General features: G+C 47.0%; 1 protein-coding gene across 1 annotated transcript in view; it reads left to right on the top strand.

The window, feature by feature from the left end:
* Positions 1-18,698, top strand: part of LOC138516471 (cyclic nucleotide-binding domain-containing protein 2-like) — a 1,453,423-nt gene that overhangs the window by 306,344 nt on the left and 1,128,381 nt on the right. The window contains exon 6 of the mRNA XM_069631627.1: positions 1,629-1,791. Within this exon, the coding sequence (XP_069487728.1) occupies positions 1,629-1,791 (163 nt within the window). The remainder of the gene's footprint in view (positions 1-1,628; positions 1,792-18,698) is intronic.

The raw sequence follows: 18,698 nt of genomic DNA on the forward strand, positions 1-18,698 counted from the left end.
GTAAACAGAAGATAAGAATTCCCAAGACACAAGACACATTTCTCTTAGATTAAGTGAAGAAAAAATACAGCCTTTGAATGGCAGGTACCGACTAAGTATACTTTAAAACCTCATATAGAATAGATCAATCAAATCCACAGTGGTTGGAAAAGTAATAACACTTCTGTTCATATTAGCTAAATTCTCAAATAATACAAGGCAGAATAATTCAGAACATTGTCTCCTCACACGTGACACATAATTCAAGAACAGTCTCTATTAATTAAGGCCAGACATGTCCCGGCACCTGCCTCGACTCCCCACATATTCTCAGATCAAGGTGCCTAGCAAGGTCAAATACAAAGGAATATTTTGGCTCATGGCTTAGGGATAAGGGATAGCATCTTATTTAATTGGAAGAATACAGTTCTTGGACTTCTCACCCCTCACTCCCAGTTTTTAGTTCATGTGTTGATGACCTGTCATAATCAAGGTTGGTGAACAAGGTACTGACCAATGAAAACTCTTAATGTTATATGTTGCATTGGTCAATAGTTAGCTTTAAATATGACATGTATTCTCTCTGGTCAATCTAGAAGTGGTCTCAGGTGGAGCCGTAAAATGAAATATAGCCAATGGGAAGACTAACCCATATAGTCTCTATATATAGACAATTCCCTTATCCAATCCCCCTTACCCCATAAGTATTTGTTACTGAGAGTGTAATGTGACATCATTGATGTATTTTATGTTTTTAAACTATTGTCAGGCTTGAGTTGAATGCGTGTACACAATTATTTGTTTGTATGCTGTCCTGCTTTATGTGGTTTGTTAGCAGGGTTTTGTCATTTACTTTGACTATTTCCGTTATTGGGTGCAGGATTTCCCGGTCCATCCGTTCCGCTGAGACTGGGCATCCCAGCCTACCTTTACAATACATTACATACCAGAGACCATCTGACAGTGGTGGGATAATACTGTGATGTCACCCAAATTGTAAAGCACTTTGCCACCTGTAGGTAGTCATAAAATCTATTGCTGACTTCAACAACAAATATAGGGCCTCATTACAAGTGAGGCGGTAAGGGATTAACGCACCAGTAAAGGTGTTGGCGCCGCTAACCCCTTACCGCCTCATTACGAGGTTCCCTCGCGGGACCCGCTCTGGACGTCTGGTCAGACCAGACGTCCTTTGCGGGTGCCGCGAGGAGACCAGCATGCTAACAATGGGCCATTCATTAATGGGCCCGTTCTTAGCATGCTCCCCATTCCCATTGAGCCCTATGGGGGCTCAAATGGGAATGGGGATGGTCCGGGTTACCTGAATGGGGAAATACTGGACCCTCCAAAGTCAGAATTGCCCAGACCCAAGTTTAAGGGCAGCCATGCCCTTATTAAGGGCATGGCTGCCTCCAAACCCGTAATGAGGCCCATAGTCTTCTTAATAAGCATCGGATGTAGAAAGGCTTAGCTAACCCTTCTAGCTAAGAAGAAAACATGTACATTTGTTGGAGAAAGTTTGCTGTTCTAACTCAACATGTCTGTTCAGGAGAGATGGGTAATGCTAATGTTCGCTCTGCTTTACACGCTGCGATACATCTTCCACTCATTCTCTCTCTCTCTTCTGCCTCTTGTCTCCTTTTCTCCAGGTATGAAGCCAAAACAATGATAATAAAACAAGGGCATGTGCCATCTGAATGTTATTTAATTTTGTCTGGAAACCTAAAGGTGACTTATGAAGACGGGAATTCTAAAAATCGTCTACTTACAGAGGAAATGCTGAATGAGGTTGAGGAAGGAGATTTCTTAGGGGTAAATATTTCAACCTTTTTCGGAACTGGAAGTAGTAATATATATTACAGATTGTAATTTAAAATCCATGTACTGGTCAATAAAAAGTTGTAAATATTTTCATGAATAGTTGGGCTACCGTGTTTTTATGTATGTATATTTCAACACAGCTGCCACATCATTACCAGTTTATACATTTTGCCTAGTAAGTACATCATTAACTGGTTCTTCTACACCAAAGTAGTACACCATTGTCAGTTTACATTATACCCAGCTATTACATTACAGTATACCTACTTAGCAGATTAAATACCAGTTTCTGTTACAAACAATTGGTATGCCAAACCTGTTTCCATTATATGAACTTTGCACATCTTTGATAATTTACACTATGGTGATTTTGCACAAAACAGCACGTTTTGCTTTCTGTTGCCAATGCAGGAAGATGGGAGTATATCCCGCAGTGTTGTGGGGTTTGGGTGGGTAGGAAATCTACAGGTTGACGACCCTGTAAAGACCTTAAATCCCAGGCCATGTCTGCTATAGGTGACTTCCTCAGCTGAATTGGAGTACCTGTTGTGCTTCTGACACCAGTTTCGAATGCGTAATTCGCTTGTCGCAGCGCTATGGCAATGGCATAATTGTTCTTGTGACAGTACCAAAGGAGGATGTTCTTTTACACTGGCACAATATCAGAATTTAAACAGATGGATGAACTGGCATAAATACCAGATAGCTTCTGGAGTTAGCACTTGCACGAACAGCATAATAACACCAGTAATTGTGCAAATGTGGCCATGGCACCCATATTGTTGGCTGTGGCCCAGTATAATTACCAAAGAAGTATTGTTTTAGCCGTGGTGAGATGCCAACATTTGTGCCGATGTTGGCGCTGGAATTAACACCAGTGTAGGCCACTCAGGTCATCCTGCAAATTCTTTGCGTTCATCTATTTATTGCACTGACACGAAAAACATCAATCTATGCTTGCCTTACAAGAGGTGTCAGATGCGAACTTGAAACATCCAGTTCATTGCAATTATTCACAGTTCCCTATGTTAGTTGGTATTTGTCAGGATCTAAAGTGCTCCTTGTGCCTTTGCTACTGTTTTGCTGCACCTAACTAGTTTTTAGAAGACAGTAGTCTGAAACATAGAATACATTACATTAATTTGTTTTAATACTTTGCAGTCAAAATTGAGGCTGGCACATGACGACTCCACATTTCTTAAGGTTCAGAAAGGTTTGTTGTTAAACAAAAATAGTGTATCCCACTAGTGTGGCTGCTTCACTACAGATAGACAATCTTTCTTAAATGGGGATAGTTGTCTTTTTGCGCCAACAATAAAGCATCACATTTGCATTGCCAGTTGAAAGAGGCTGAAATAATCTTCAAAGTCTGATATTGATTCAGATTACAAGTAATGTATTCACAGATTTCTGTTTTTCCACTTTCTTACCCACTCTTTACATTCATATTGACTCATTACATAGTTGAGTCTGTAGGGTAATTTAAGCAACAGGCTACAGGCAGAAGGTATGTGTGACGTTTGGTGTACTATGTGAGCCTAATCTGTTCCATTATAGTATATTATACTTTCTTAACTACAGTAAGCACTCGTTTGACAGCCCAAGTATATTGTATGATCATGATCTCATTGTATTCTCATTTTGAAACAGGTGGGGTAAATTTGCAACATCACAGTATACTCTGTTTAACATTCTCACTTTGCACAATCCTAGTCTATTCCCAATTTTCTAAATACCACTGTATTCCCAATTTATGGAGTACCAGTATGTTACCATTCTGGCAACCCTCTATATTACATTTTCCTTGAATACTGCAAGTTTAGCAAACCCAGCAAACATTCACATTGACACCGCCAGCATATTCCTAGTTTATACAATTCCTATACACTCCCAGTTTGCCAATCCCTGTACACCCTGTGATCTCATGGAGAGAGACTCCCCCTCTAGAGACAAAGACGCACATCCAAGGGCGACACAATAAAACCCTCACCAAAACACCCCCCTTTTAAGTCCCAGTCCTATTTCAATCCATCCCATGTATTTCTGTAGGTCCAGAGACCTGACATCTACTGAGACAAGGAAGAAAATGGACTACCCTAGGGAGAGTAATAGTAAAAGTATTGGTACAAGGAGGAGGCATAGAGGAATAATGATGATCGAAAGTCCAAAGACACTGAAAAGGATTTAGTAATTCAAGCCAACCATTGCCAAACAGCTGATATGAAAATAGACAAAGGAATCCATGAGATGACCCAGCCAACCAGCAGGTGAGGCAGTCGAGCCCGGGAAGTTCAACCTGTGAAGCCCAAAGGAAGCTGTGAGCAAACAGCTCCCTAAGCCAGGAGAGTTGAAGGGGAACCATTGTCCCAGTGGTGTGGAGCCACTCCAAAGCACAGCTTAGGAAGAAAGAGACATGACCCAAAGCGGGTGGACCAGGTGTCCAAAGAACAATGCTGGGGCCATCAACAATATCCTGCCGAGAGCCGCCTAGGACCAACGAAACCAGAGAAGAGAGGAGCGAAAGAAGACCTGCTGCACCGCAGAGATCAAGTGAAGAGCTCCCTAGAAACCAGTAATCAATACATGCCAACCCTCCCAATTTACACAGGAGGCTCCCGATTTTTCAGCAAAAAATATTGCTCTTTTCCACGTTCTCCCACCTAAAATAATTCTAGCCCCAATACGTTCCTATGGGAAAATGTATGTCTCCTGATTCCTCTGACGAAATCTCCCTGCCAGGTGCGTCAGAATGTTGCCATGGGTGGTAATGGGAGAGGAAGAAAGTTTAGATGGGTACCAGGTGTGAGAGCCATAGTCAAAAGTGAGAAAGAGTGTATCAGGAATCATCTTCCCCGGCACAAAGGTTGGTTGCAGACCACAATTGAGAACAAGAGTGAGAGAGAGTGCATCGGAAGTAGTCTTCCTCAGCACAGTGGGTTTACAAACCCATTCCCAAAGTAAATCGTGAAAGAGAGCACATTGGAAGTTGTTTTCTTCATGGTAGTACCTGCCAGTAGAGTGAACCAGGTCTGCCAAAAATAAGTCATAGAGAAGTACAGGTCTGGGACCCACAACCACAAGAAAAGGTGACAAACCCCTTTTCCTATCGTAGTACTTGGCAGGAGAGTACACCAATCACAACTGGAGAAAGAAGAGAAACCAAGGTCAGTGACCCTCTTTACAATTAGGTCTTTGTTTGCTAGGAAAGGTCTAAGGGAGTCATTCCCCCTGGTGTTGTGAACTGTGCTCCAGCAACTGCTTGCGAGTGACCATTGATGCTCTTTTGTAAAGAACAGCAGAGTTCGAGGAGTGAGTTATTGTCAATTTCAATAGACTTTGATTGAACTTGGGTGCTTGCTTCCATAGTAGTTAAAGATACAGGGTCCCCTCGGAAAAAAGCTTGTAATTTTGCCCCTGCTGTCATGTCCAGCCAGAACCTCCTCTGCAGCATTGTACTGTGTTCCTTCTGTGTTAGTAAGCATAACGTTGTTATTCCTGTTTTTGGTATCTTTCCCCTTATCTTTGGAGTGCAAGTTATAATTGTCCTGTGCAGATCTTCTCTCTGCCGGGATAATAGTTTAGTACAATCTGCCCTGCGAGTAGCTTTTATATATTGGGCTTAAACCCCTAAAGCTTACTTTGTGCCACAAGTTGTATTAACAATGTTCCTTACAAATAGTATGTCACTGCCAGGCCAGGTGTGTAGCTTCAGGGCACGTTACAGGCAATGGGCCTCATTACGACCCTGGCGCTAATGGTTTAACGGCGCCGTAAAGAGCGTCGGCGCCGTTAAACCATTAGCGCCTGATTACAAGATCCCTTAGCGGGTTGGAGGCTTTAACGCCTGCTTTTTGCAGGCGTTAAAATCCAACCCGCTAAGGGACCTTGGAGCTAACTACGTCAACCGTAATTTACGGTGCCATAATTAGCGCCTTCCCCATCCCCATTATGCCCTATGGGGCAAAATGGGAATGGGGAAGGGGAAATGGTGAATGGGGAATTACCGCCCCCGCCAACCTTGTGATGGGGGCGGTAATTCCGCCATCCACCATGCCGGAGACCGGCAAGGACCATGGTGCTAATAGCACCATGGTCCAGCGCCTGGGTCGTAATGAGGCCGAATATGTCAAAGTAACATTTCCAGTATTACACCGAGAATGATGACAACATACACTACCCATACAGCGAGCCAGCACGCCCACAGATACAGGCTGGGTCATCACAGGTGAACACAGTTATTGCAAGTAGCGGTCTCACAGGCTTTGAAATCACTGCGCTATGACATGCCATGCCAGGAAATATCTGCTCCCACATGTGCCAGACAAAATAAAATAAAAACTCACACGGCGCAGCTGTTGCTTCCAATAAACAGCCCTCAAAGCTGTTCAAGGCATTGCCCCTCCAATCAGAATCCCACCTCCTCTCCCCTGTCTTCTGACTGCAGACTGCAGCCCCACCAGCGACTCGATGGCTCCAGCAGCATGAAGCCACAAAATCCGTAGCAGCCTCCAGAAAGCTAGAGAAAAGTACCTATACGCATCGAGACACACTGTTCTCAGAAATAATGAAACAAACAACCAAACAAACTCAGACAGCCGCTTCTGACACCAGTGGAAGCATTATGTGAAAAATACAAAATATGTCTTGCAGTACATTTCATAGCGGTTTGGCGGGGGTTATTTGAGCCTTGTGGTATATGAATATGCTTAGAGAGTTAATGGCCCTCATTAAATACCAGCAATTGGTAATACTGCTTCTGGCACTCAGTCCAGAAGTATTTCCGCCGGATTATGAGTGCCGTGATGGTGGTAAATCCTATGGGAATCAATGGGGGGATTTGCTGGTATTACCGGCACATTGATTCTGCACTGGCCAACTTGTAATGAGGGCCAATATTAACTCAGCTGACCAAGATTAAAATGTACTAAGTTTGTAAGGCTGGCAACCAGTAAGTCAGGTTTGAATGCAGGCCCTCATTCCAAGTAAGCTGGAATGATGCCAGTGATTCCATCATGCCAGAAGTACTGTTTCTGGCTACCCGAGAGATTGAATCACTGGCATATTCCAAGTACGTGGGCATGCGTACCCCTCATTGCCAGAAACATTGTTACTGGCGTGACAAACAGCAACAAAAATGAGTAATGCCGGTGTTTCCGTGAACCATCATGCCAGTACCAGCGATTCCGATGCTGGAAACACCGGCAACACTACTAGCAGCATCGGAAACCGCATCATCGCAGGAACTGGAAGTTCGTTGGTGGTCATTTTGGAAAAGCCAATCCATTTAAAATCGGGCACTTCCTTTTGCCATCCTTGATTTGAACACCGGCAAGATGTCTGGAAGCTCAAAGTCACGCCTGCCTATGCAAGCCCCACTTTATGGAGACAGAACAAATAGCACTGATGGACAACATAGTGGCCAATGTCAATGCGCTGTTTGGGCGCGATAACCGGAGAAGAAGCCAGCAGTGCAAGAAGACCATATGGGAGGAGGTCTCAGCAGTGGGACACATCCCACGTAAACCCATAGACTGCCACAAAATGTGGGCTGATCTGCACCTACAAGTGCGCAACATCTTAGCGGTACATCGCAGGGAATCCGTGGCCATTTCAGGCGGAATGGCCTGACCCATCAAACCAATGCCATGGGAAGAGACATGCATCTGGTGGGGAATGAGGATGTCGGAGCTACAGAGGCCAGAGCAAGGACCCAAGGAGATGGCGGTGAGTACAACAAGCCATATCTTGATGCCAATCATTACACAAATTGTAAATCCACCTAACAGATCAGGGAAATGTGTCCAAGGAAAAGGGTACAACACGTGATGTCAACAACAAAATGTTCCGTGCACACACAGTTGCCAGAGGTTGGGGTCAGAGTAAGGCATGCATCGTACACCAAATGCATCGAGAGACATGAGAAATGGCCAAGTGCACAATGGCTGAACAAGATAATTAGCACATCCTCATAGCACAGACAACAACACGCCACTGTGGCATAACAACAACTGAAGGGGACTCACACCAAACATGCATGCATGCCTACATCAGAGCACATTTCACCCCCAGACATCATGTCCAGGGCAGGGTACATAGAAGGTGGAATTTGTGTAATTCAAGTGTGTTGATGTGACACACAGGTGTCAAACTGCTTGCTCATCTCACCCTCACAGGCACATTCACTGACAGCGACACTGCTGGACCCTCCACAGCCAGTGCAATATCTGGCAGAATGGGTCAAACCCTACCACATCACAACCCTGCCAACGCCTGCTGTACCTACTCTGTTAGAGTCCCCAGCTCCACAGCCTGCTGCACTTCCTCTGCCAGCGGTAATAGTACCGGTATGCAGTGTTACTTGCACTGTATTACCGAACCACAGAACTCGTCATGAGTGTCCAAGCTTAATTTGGAAGTCCCGTGAAAACATAGGATAATAAAATGAAGCATTAAAAATATATTGCCTATTGTAAGGCATGTGTGAGGTTAGAGAGTATAGGATACATTGCAATTCTATGTGAAATGCAAGGATATTTGCATGAGTTTTGGGCTTCAACAGGTGCCATTTGTTTTGTATTTTAGAGTTTGTGAAAGACATACCATACATAAAGATTCTTCCCGCTTTGTAGATCTGATATTTAGGACCTCCCCCATCTAATTTGTTAATGTGCCTTTCAATTGCTGAAAAGTATTATATCTGAAACTGTTATTTATCGAATTTAGTGTTGGTTTTTATTCATAAGTTGATGGAAATTTTGTGTAACATGCTGTCATGCATCCTGCACGCCACTTCTCTCACTTCTGGGTCTACCTATGCTGAGTTGGTCACTGGGACACTTGGGGTTCTGGCAGCTGCTGGTGGTGGCCACGGGGGGGTTTCTGAAGTACACATGCATGGAGGGCCAGTTGCCCCACTCTGCGAATGGACAGTTTGGAATGCATCCCTGCTGCCATGATAGCTAGTGCAGGGGCACGTATCCTGCATTTATTGCCGGTGTCCCTCGTTAACCACTGGCAGCGAAGGTTCATATCATTTTAACACTCCTTGATTAGCATTAATCACTAGTCATTTTCCTCTGGTCTGTCTTTTTATGGTTTCAGCCTGTCCTGCCTCCCTTGCCTTCCCTTGACTCTCTGTACTCTGCCCTTCTGGCACTCATCTTCTCTGCCTGCCTTCATCTTGCTACCATGGCCACCTGCTAGTTGATCTGCCTCCAGCCTGCCTCCCTGTCTTGTCTGTGCCACTAAGCCTGGCCTCTGGACATCTTATCACCCTGCTTGATCTTATCCTGACCACGCTTCCTTGGCTCCAGAAATGCCAACCTCAAGATGTCTTTCATCTGCTTCTCACTGGGAGTGAGGTCCTGTTTCCACCCTCCTGGCCATCTGTTGTTCTCCTGCACATGTGGAGTTTGTGCCTGGCTGCTGACCATTCCATTAGGTAGGTGCACTTTCTATGCATTACTGCACCTTCTGGGGAATTATTGAACCTGAAAAATCGAAATTTGAAAAAAAAGAAGAAAAAGAAAAATAGAGGAAATTTGCATAACATTGTTGGAAAGGACTGTTTTATTTGGCATTTTCATTGTGCAGCCATTTTTTGAGCTTTTTAATACCTGGAGCTGTGTTGCTATTTTGAAAGCACTTGTTTTTTCCTCCTATTGCTGCTTATTTGACTGTGTTTGGCCCTTCCAAGATGGCCGCCGTGGTTTTCTTTGTTGTGTAGACGGGCTGTGCTGAATCACCTCTCCCTGTGCTGCACTCCCATTGGTTGCTGAGTGTTTTCTTCCATCCAATCAGTGACCGGCAGGCTTCAGCCGGCCCTCTTAGCAAAGGCCCACTTTCAAGGCCCCTGTCTGCTCCCTGTCTGCTTCCGGAACGCTAATTGGGGTCCTCCCTGCACCTTAACCACAATGATGCGGCCACCTCTCTCCTCTAAGAAATCCGGACTGCCTTGACTTTGCCACCTCCAGAACTATGGGTTAGTTCCCTCCTTATGGACGCACTTCTACTGCCTTTGACTATCACTGTTCTTTCTGCTTGTTGCTCCCATGTTGTCATCTTGCTGCGCAGTGCTTCCTAAACCCTTTGCCAACATCCGATTCCAAGATTGAAAAAAATCTTGCTGTTTTTGCTTTGTGCTAAAAAGTCAAATCTTGCTGTTTTTGCTTTGTGCTAAAAAGTCAAATCTTGTTGTTTTTGCTTTGTGCTAAAAAGTCATATCTTGCTGCCCAATGCGAAATTCTCTGTATTTTGCTTGTATACTATTTCTTCTATGTAACTTGCCAGCCCAGTGACCTCACCACTCTCTTTTGTCTCACACCTACCTGCCTTAGCCCCCCCAGTATCTCCATCCTCTCCTTACTTCCACCCCAATGGCGCTTTCTGTTTCTCCTATCTTCTCCAACTGCTTCTCCATTGACTATCCTTCCCTTCTCACTAAGTCTGGTAGGGAGAAGTTCAAAAAGGATATCTTGGCCTCTAATCCTGGTCTTCCTATCGTCCACACCTACTCCAATGCTTCCACCAGACAGACCCTTACCGACATCCTCTTTGTCGTTCCTTCGCCAGATCTATGGACTCCTCATATGGTCTCTGTGCTCTGCCCTATCTCCTCCTCTCCCATTAATGGTGGCACTCGCTGGGAAGTTCTCATGGCTTCCTTCGACTCCTCTAAAGTCATCATTAATGTCTACCTAAATGGCACTGTCATGGTCCAAGGCCCTCAGGCCAATCTCCTCCTCTTTGATAGGCGCTTCCCTCGCCTCATTAATTTCCTCTCATCTCCTGCTGTCCCCTCCTCTCCCCCCTTGGCTACCTTGCCCTCTCTCTCCTCCTCCTCCTCTGCCCATCCTAGGGCTCTTTCTCCTCCGCAGGGAGTACCTCTGATCTGTACACCTCCCTGGAAGGTCTTTAAGGCTGGCAACATTCTTCATATTGCCACTCTAAACTCTCGCTGTGCCGTCAAACACTCCTCTGACATCTGCCACCTCATTGAAGAACTAGACCTTGATGTCCTTGGTCTTACTGAGACATGGTTCACGGCCAACTCTGTTACGAGCTTTGACACTCTCCTCCCTGATGGCTACAAGATCCTCTCAGCACCCAGATCCTCCCGGTCCAGTGGGGGTGGGGGGGTAGCCCTGATCTTTCCTGAGTGGATTCCTGCCTCTATCATTCCCACTCAGACCTACTTCTCTTTTGAATGCCTTGTCTGTAGGCTTTCTCTCTCGCCTACCCATGCTCTTACTGTGGTTACCATCTACCGGCCTCCTGGTCAAATCACCTCATTTCTCTCTGAGTGGGCAGACCTCTCATCCTCCCTCCTGTCCTCTCCCACTCAACTCCTCCTCCTCGGTGACCTAAATATACATTTAGACTCTCCTTGCTCCTCCTCTGTACTCTTCCATGACCTCTGCGACTCCCTCTCCCTGTCCATCCTCCCCTCTGGCCCGACTCACTTTGCAGGGCACACACTCGATGTCTTGATCTCCTCTGACCTCCCCCTCTCCATCCCTCTGACCACTCCTCTCTCCTGGAGTGATCACTCCCTCCTCTCATCTCATCTCTCCCTCTCTTCCCCCCAAGACAAGCCTACCCCAACACTGCCACCTACCTTCTCAGACATCCGGCCCATGACGCGTGTGTCAGTTGAGGCTTTTGCCGCCACTTTCTCTCCTGCCCCCCTTCCACCTTTGGCTGTCTCTCATCCTGATACAGCCCTGTCTCTGCTCTACTCTTCAATTTCTGATATGCTTGATGTTCTTGCCCCTGTCTTGAGGATCCGTTTGAAGTCCAAAGCCAAGTGCAATTCCTGGTATGACTCTGACCTAGCTACACTTAAACGCAAGTGTAGGGCAGCTGAGAGGAAATGGAGGACTTCCTGTTCATCTTCTGACAAACTGGCCTGTCGCCTGCTACAAAGGCAATACCGACTCTCTGTCCTCACCAAGAAGAGAGTCCACGTTCAAGCTTGTTTCTCTGCGGCATCTAACAACTCGGCCAAACTCTTTAAAATCTGCAAGGAGCTGGCCAGCCCTGCTGCGGTCTCTACCCCTCCTGTTGCCTCCCAGGCTCTTTGCAATGCCCTTGCCTCTCACTTCATTTCAAAAACCCAGGACATCCTGTCCACCCTCTCCACCCACACTCCTCCTCTTCCCTCTCCATCTGTGCTTGCTGACTCTCCTTAAGCCACCCTCCCACCATCCTTCTCGTCCTTTCCTCTTTTCACCCCTGACGAGGTTGCTAGACAAGTCCGATCTATGAAAGCCTCTTCAAAACAGATTCATCCCTGTTCCTCTAAAACCATCAAGGACCACATTGACACCCGCGCTCCGGCCCTTGCTGATTTTTGCAACCACTCCTTTACCTCTGGATCCTTCTCCTACCCTCTGAAGCACTCCTTTGTGCATCCTCTTCTCAAGAAACCCACAGCTCATCCTTCTTGTCCAGCTAACTATCGCCCAATTTCCATTACTCCCTTTCTTGGCAATCTCCTGTAAAAGTTGGCCATCTCTCAGCTTAACCTTCATTCCAATTCTGTTTGCTGTCTCCATGACCACCAGTCTGGCTTCAGAGCTTCCAGAAGCACGGAAACTGCTCTCCTAAACATCAGTGAAGGTCTGCTCAACAACCTTGACTCTAACATTCCCTCTGTCCTCATCCTCCTCGATCTCTCTTCTGCCTTCGACGCGGTCAACCATACCATCCTGCTCAACCATCTCCGTGAAAACCTGGGTATCACTGATCAGGCTCTGGCCTGGCTGACCTCTTTCCTCTCAGATCGACCCTTCCAGGTCCAACTTGGGTTCTTCCTTTCATCTATCTTCCCTCTACCTGTGGTGTTCCCCAGGGGTCTAACCTCTCGCCCTGGCTTTTCAACCAATACCTGGCAACTCTCGCCCACCGCAATGCCATTTTCTGCTCAAATTTCCAGTGCTACGCTGATGACACTCAACTCATTTTCAGGCTGCCTTCTGCCACCTCCTCTCCCTCTCTCATCTCTGATTGCCTAACTGCCATGCAAGATTGGTGTGCCGCCAATGATCTTTGTCTGAATGCCAGCAAGACGGAGATCCTCCTCATCGGCACACCTTCACCATCCTTTCCCTTCACTCTCTGGCCGGCCTCTCTTGGCCCTCCTCCTACCCCCACCTGCGAGGCTAAGAACCTTGGGGTCATCTTTGACTCCACTCTTGAGGGGGCGTGGCTAACTGGCCATGGAATAGGACGTGCTGCGTGAGGAGCTCCTGATGATCCGACTCTATTTTTGCCAAAGTTACCTGCTGCAACTGCAACGAGCGCCTAGAACTTAGAGGATCAGGCGTCTTAAGCCGCACGCCAGGTGAAGCTCGCTGGAGAAGTTCATAGTCTCCGAGAATCGTGAGATATACATGTTTTTGTCGGTGCGACTGTGTGGCCGCTTCGGCACCAAGATGGCGGCTAACAAGGGAGAGGCCTACGAGAAGAAACAAAACTGATTCCCCGGAACTGCGGGACACGCAGGGACGTCATTTAGGGATCGCCAGGGGTAGCAACTGCGACCCCTGAGTTCTCCCTTGCTACCCCTGTGGTCTTCCTCGCTACCCGTAAAAAACAAAAAAAAACATTTTTTTGTTTTCTTTTTAAAATGCAAGCTCATGGATTGTGGCCAACGCCATTTCGCTCTTTGCTTCTGGAGTGGCTGCCTTTCTTGTTCAGGCCTCTTAAAAAAAATAAAGACAAAAAAAGAACAGGGGTTCCACAAGTGTAACACTTTCAGCAGTGACCCTAAATTAAAAAGACTAGGAATACCAAATCATTTGTCTTTCTGGATTTCTATACAATAATTGCTAGACTCATTAAAGGTTTATTTCAGGCAAACTTCAGGGGATGAGTCACTAATTTAGTCTGTTCTTAAACTCCTCAACTCTGCCTTTCATCCTTCTGAGGTCGACAAATGAGTACCAACACCGGTTGGGTGTTATCGTATGTATATTTGTTCTATATAAAGCGCTTGAGCATAAGTGCGATATAATAACACATCATTATCATTTGGCCATTGACGTCTGCTTGCATTCACAGTAATTTGATAATATGGGCCTATACACACTGATATTAACAATACATATGGCGATCCATTCTTGTATGCAATGTATATCACATTATAGTGATATCTATCACATTATAGTGATATCGTAACCATATTTTTTGTACTGTGCTTTGGAACAATGCTATATGATGACACTCCCTGTTTTGTTAAGGGGTGAAAGGTCGTGTTCCATCGCTTCCCGTAATATCACTTTGGTGTGGGGGTCAAATGACATCACTTCATCAGAGGTCAAGGGTCGTATGATGTCACTTCCGCTACCCCTGGCATTTTGGTGAAATGACATCCCTGGGGACACGGCTGCGGTAAATGGCCTGGAGGAATAATACAATAGGGAGATATGGCGGAGTGGTCGAACTAGCACCATGAGAGCGCCCGGCCTGGCACACGCTAATGGAGCCTCGGCGATCTGACCGCAGGAGGAGATAACATTGGACGCTTAGGTGACGAGGCATACGGAAGTTGAATGCGGAGTATGAGGCCATAGCCCACCCGCAAGACAATCCGAAATGCCATCTCGAATGCGAGTTAGGAGACCTGGAAGCCGGACCATGGTCGGACCGAGGTCAGTGCAACAGCAGCACTAAGGCGGAGGCGTACAGGAGTGGAGGGAAGCGCCATGCCGGCGAAAGGGTTGAGAGTCAAGACCAAGCAACCCACGATGGAGACTTTCACGAAAAAGCAACGGACCCCCTCAACATCGGTGCAGAGCACGGTTGTGACCCCTGCGGAGGATGCCACCGAAGGGGACAAGCACAAGATCCTAGAGGCTATAACGGGACTAAGTGCTAAATGGGACGCACAGCTCTAGAGAATAAGATCGATGCCGTAGGTACAGAATTCACCCTGCTACGTCAAGATGTTAGGGCACTTGCAGAAAGGACCAGCGGTCTGGAAAGTGGGGTGAAGATTAACACCGATGTTAGCACGAGCAATGCAAAGGAGATCCATGTCTTAAAACAACAGGTTGCCAACCTGGAAAATCGTGCGGAAGAGGCAGAAGGAATGGCGAGGAGAAACAACATTCGCGTGGTTGGCCTTCCGGAGCGAGAAGAAGGCCAAGACCCCACAAACTACATTGAAAACATGATCCTACAAAGGATCAGAGCCGGGAATCTTTCACAGGGATTCACGGTGGAGAGGGCGCACCGCGCCCTAATGAGGAAACCCCGGCCAGGGGCCCCGCCAAGAACGATCATCGCGAGGATCCTGAATTACAGGGACAGAGAAAAGATCCTCAAATATTTTCGTAAGGGCGGCACGATAGAGAGAGCATCCACCAACATCACAGCATACCCGGACTACACGATACTGGTGCAGAGGCAGAGATACAGTTACGTAGCCGTCAACAGGAGGCTAAGGGCAGCAGGAATCAAATACATGCTTCTGTATCCGGCACGATTGAAAGTACTACATAAGAATAAAGCGCTATTTTTTGATACCCCTGAGGATGTTGTCACATGGCTGGACCTGCAGGGCTGCCCGGAACAAGAAGCGGATCGTGACCGGCAGGATCATACCGAATGAAGACTTAGTAAGGAGGAGGGAGAAACTAACTAACTGAACTTTGTACGCAATCTGAGCCTGGTGCTCGATTTGGACTGGAATATAGTGAGTGTAACTGTAATTGGTAACGGTTTGGCAATTGTATGCGTAATGTTTATTGAAAGGAGCAACAGAGCGCGGACGACCTACCCCAATAGATTATTAGTTTCAGCGGCCATTAGGGCGGCTTTACCCTACTGAGCCCTGAGTAGAAGCTCGCGCTAGGCAGGGCTAGATGTGGGGGTGCCTGAGATCCAGGAATGGAGCTGGGCAACGGTTTGGGAGGGTATTGTTGGGGGAGGGGTGTGTGGGAAGAAGGCTAGGGGATGGGAAGTTGAGTGTGTGTGTGGTTATGGGGAGTTTAAGTTTTGTTTCGAGCCCATTTGGAGGAATCAGTATGTTGTACTTGCGGCGCATGAAGGGGCGTAATCGACGGAGGATCGGGAGGGTGCTTATTAACGACCTATGGGGGACCTCAGGATAATAACGTGGAACGTCAGGGGCCTTAACAGCTACCTGAAAAGAAACAAAATCATGATGTATCTGAAAAGGCAGAAAATAGACATCGCATTACTACAGGAGACGTACATGACGCGAGAGAAGTTGGACCTAGTTAAGAGAAAGTGGAGAGGGACCGTAGTGGGTTCGCCATACTCTGCATATGCCTGGGGGGTGTTAATCTGGGTGGCACCGCATGTCCCGTTCAAATCGATACAAGAGGTGGTTGAAATGGATGGAAGGATGGCTATACTGTGGGGGCTGGTGGAGAGAAGGGAGGTATGCATAATAAACACATATGCCCCCAACCAAAACACTGCAGCATATTTCAGAACCCTGTGTACCAATCTTAGTACGTGTATAGGGAGCGCGGTGATCTGGGGTGGGGACTTTAATTGTGTGTTGGATCCTGTGGTGGATAGATCAGACGACAGGGTGAGTAAGCCTAGCCCAGCGGCGAGAGCGTTGCAGATGCTGCTAGCTGATTTTGGCTTTACAGATGCGTGGAGGGTGAAACATCCCACTGAGAGGCAATACTCGCACTATTCAGCCCCGCACCAACTGCACACTAGGCTCGATTACATCTTTGCTACAGCAGATGTGATGTCTGAGATTACTCAAAACGAATATAAGGCCAGGGTCCTCTCGGATCATTCGCCCCTGATCCTCGGATGGCAATATTGCCCCCGAGGGCGAAGATTCCTACATGGCGCCTCCGAGCGGAGGCGCTCAAAGATCCAGTTTTTAGAGAAGATATAGGGGAAGAGATTACTAACTTTTTTGAAGAGAATACTGGGAGTGTTGATTCTGCGGGCACACTATGGGAAGCTTTTAAGGTGGTGATGCGGGGGGCGGCCATTGCTAAGTCAAGAGGGTTACAGGGTGGGGTCTTGGCTGACCTGCAGAGGGCGGAAACTGAGCTAGAAACAGCATTGAAGAGCTATGACATAGACACGGAGCTGGTACTCCAACTACAGCAACAATGTGCAGGGCATTGGGAAAGACTCTGCAATCTCAATTATAGGAAATATGTTGAGAGACAGCTCGCGGGGGGAGACAAGACAGGCCGCCTTTTGGCCTGGCTATACAAATGCGAGACCCCTAGGCCTCCGATTAGGACCATTATCAGGGAGGACGGAGATGAGGTGGCCACGCAAGAGGGGGTTAACAAAGAATTTGTAGAATATTACAGAGTGCTGTATGGAGATGATGAGATAGGTGACCAGCGCAAGATAATCGAAATGTTAGAAGACATAGGGCTGCCCAAGATAACCGACGAAGAGAGGGAGGAGTTAGATGAGCCAATCACGTTGGAGGAGTTAGAGGAAGTTGTGAAGCAGTTGCCTACCTGTAAGACCCCAGCGGCAGATGGGTTCCCCAGCAAATTCTATATAGTATACAGAGAGGAAATCCTCCCCCCAATGCTGGACATGCTGAGAGGCGATCATAATACCGCTGCCCAAGCCCAATAAACCGGAGCACAGATGTGGTTCCTACAGGCCTCTGTCGATGCTAAATCAGGACAGCAAGATTCTCACGGCTGTCCTAGCAAATCGATTGCAGAAAGTGATTGGTAGACTCATACATCCTGATCAAACGGGGTATGTCCCGAGCAGAAACATAACGCACAACCATAGGCGACTTCACCGGGTGGTCGAATGGGGTAGTAAGAACGAGGGTGAGATGGCGATAGTGTCTCTAGATGCAGTTAAAGCTTTTGATTCGGTCAAGTGGTCATGGCTATTGGCTGCTTTGGAAGGGTATGGAATGGGGCCGTGCTATATCAGGTGGGCCAAGATGTTGTATAGTGAGCCGCTTGCCAGGGTCCGAAACTGGAGCGGTGATATCAGAAAGATGGCAACTTGGCAGAGGCACCAGACAAGGGTGCCCCTGGTCCCCGATGCTTTACATCTTGGCCCTGGAGCTTCTGGCAATCTGCCTTAGGGCACAGCATGAGGCGATTGGCATTGAGGTAGGAGGGGAACGACACTTGATATCCTTGTACGCTGACGATTTGTTGCTGTACTTGCAATACCCAGAAGAAAATCTCTTATACATACTTGAAGTGATGGAAAGGTATGCAGAGTTGTCGGGCATCTCGGTGAACCCCCAAAAGTCTGTCATATTCCCGCTAGGTAGCTATAAGGGGATCCCTGTAGATGGACTGCCGGTGCTACAGGTACCATGGGCAACTAGCTCTTTTCGCTATTTGGGCGTAGATGTATATCACACGGTGCAAGATGAACACAGATACAATACGGAAGTAGCCGTCGAGAAAATTAGAAACAGTATGCAGTTCTGGGCAAGATTGCCCTTTGCGATGATGGGGCGGGGGGCCATGCTCAAGATGGTAGTCCTGCTCAGGCTCCTGCATTACTTTAGTAATATCCCATACATAATACCCAAGAAGTTTTTCAGCAAATTAAACAGCATGTGTAGGGATTTCCTGTGGCACGGTACCCGAAATAGAGTGGCTTTTTGGAAACTTTTATGAAAAAGGAGGTATCAGACTGCCTCATTTTGAGGTTTATTATTTGGCGGGACAGTTACAATATGTGGCTAAGAGGCTTTCTGATGAAGTGACCCCTGAGCACAGGGTGCTTGGACAGGACTGCGCCCCGTTTTATTTGAAAGAAATGATCTGGCTGTCCGAAACTGAAATGAGGGGGCGTCCTGAGATGTTGAGGCTTGGATGGAAAATTTGGCATAGGGCTTGTCGCTTGATGGAAGTCCAATACCCGTGCCTCCCGCAGATACTGCTGGTTGC

Source organism: Ambystoma mexicanum, chromosome 6q, assembly GCF_040938575.1.
Source record: "Ambystoma mexicanum isolate Mex_15411 chromosome 6q, UKY_AmexF1_1, whole genome shotgun sequence".
NCBI lineage: Eukaryota > Metazoa > Chordata > Amphibia > Caudata > Ambystomatidae > Ambystoma > Ambystoma mexicanum.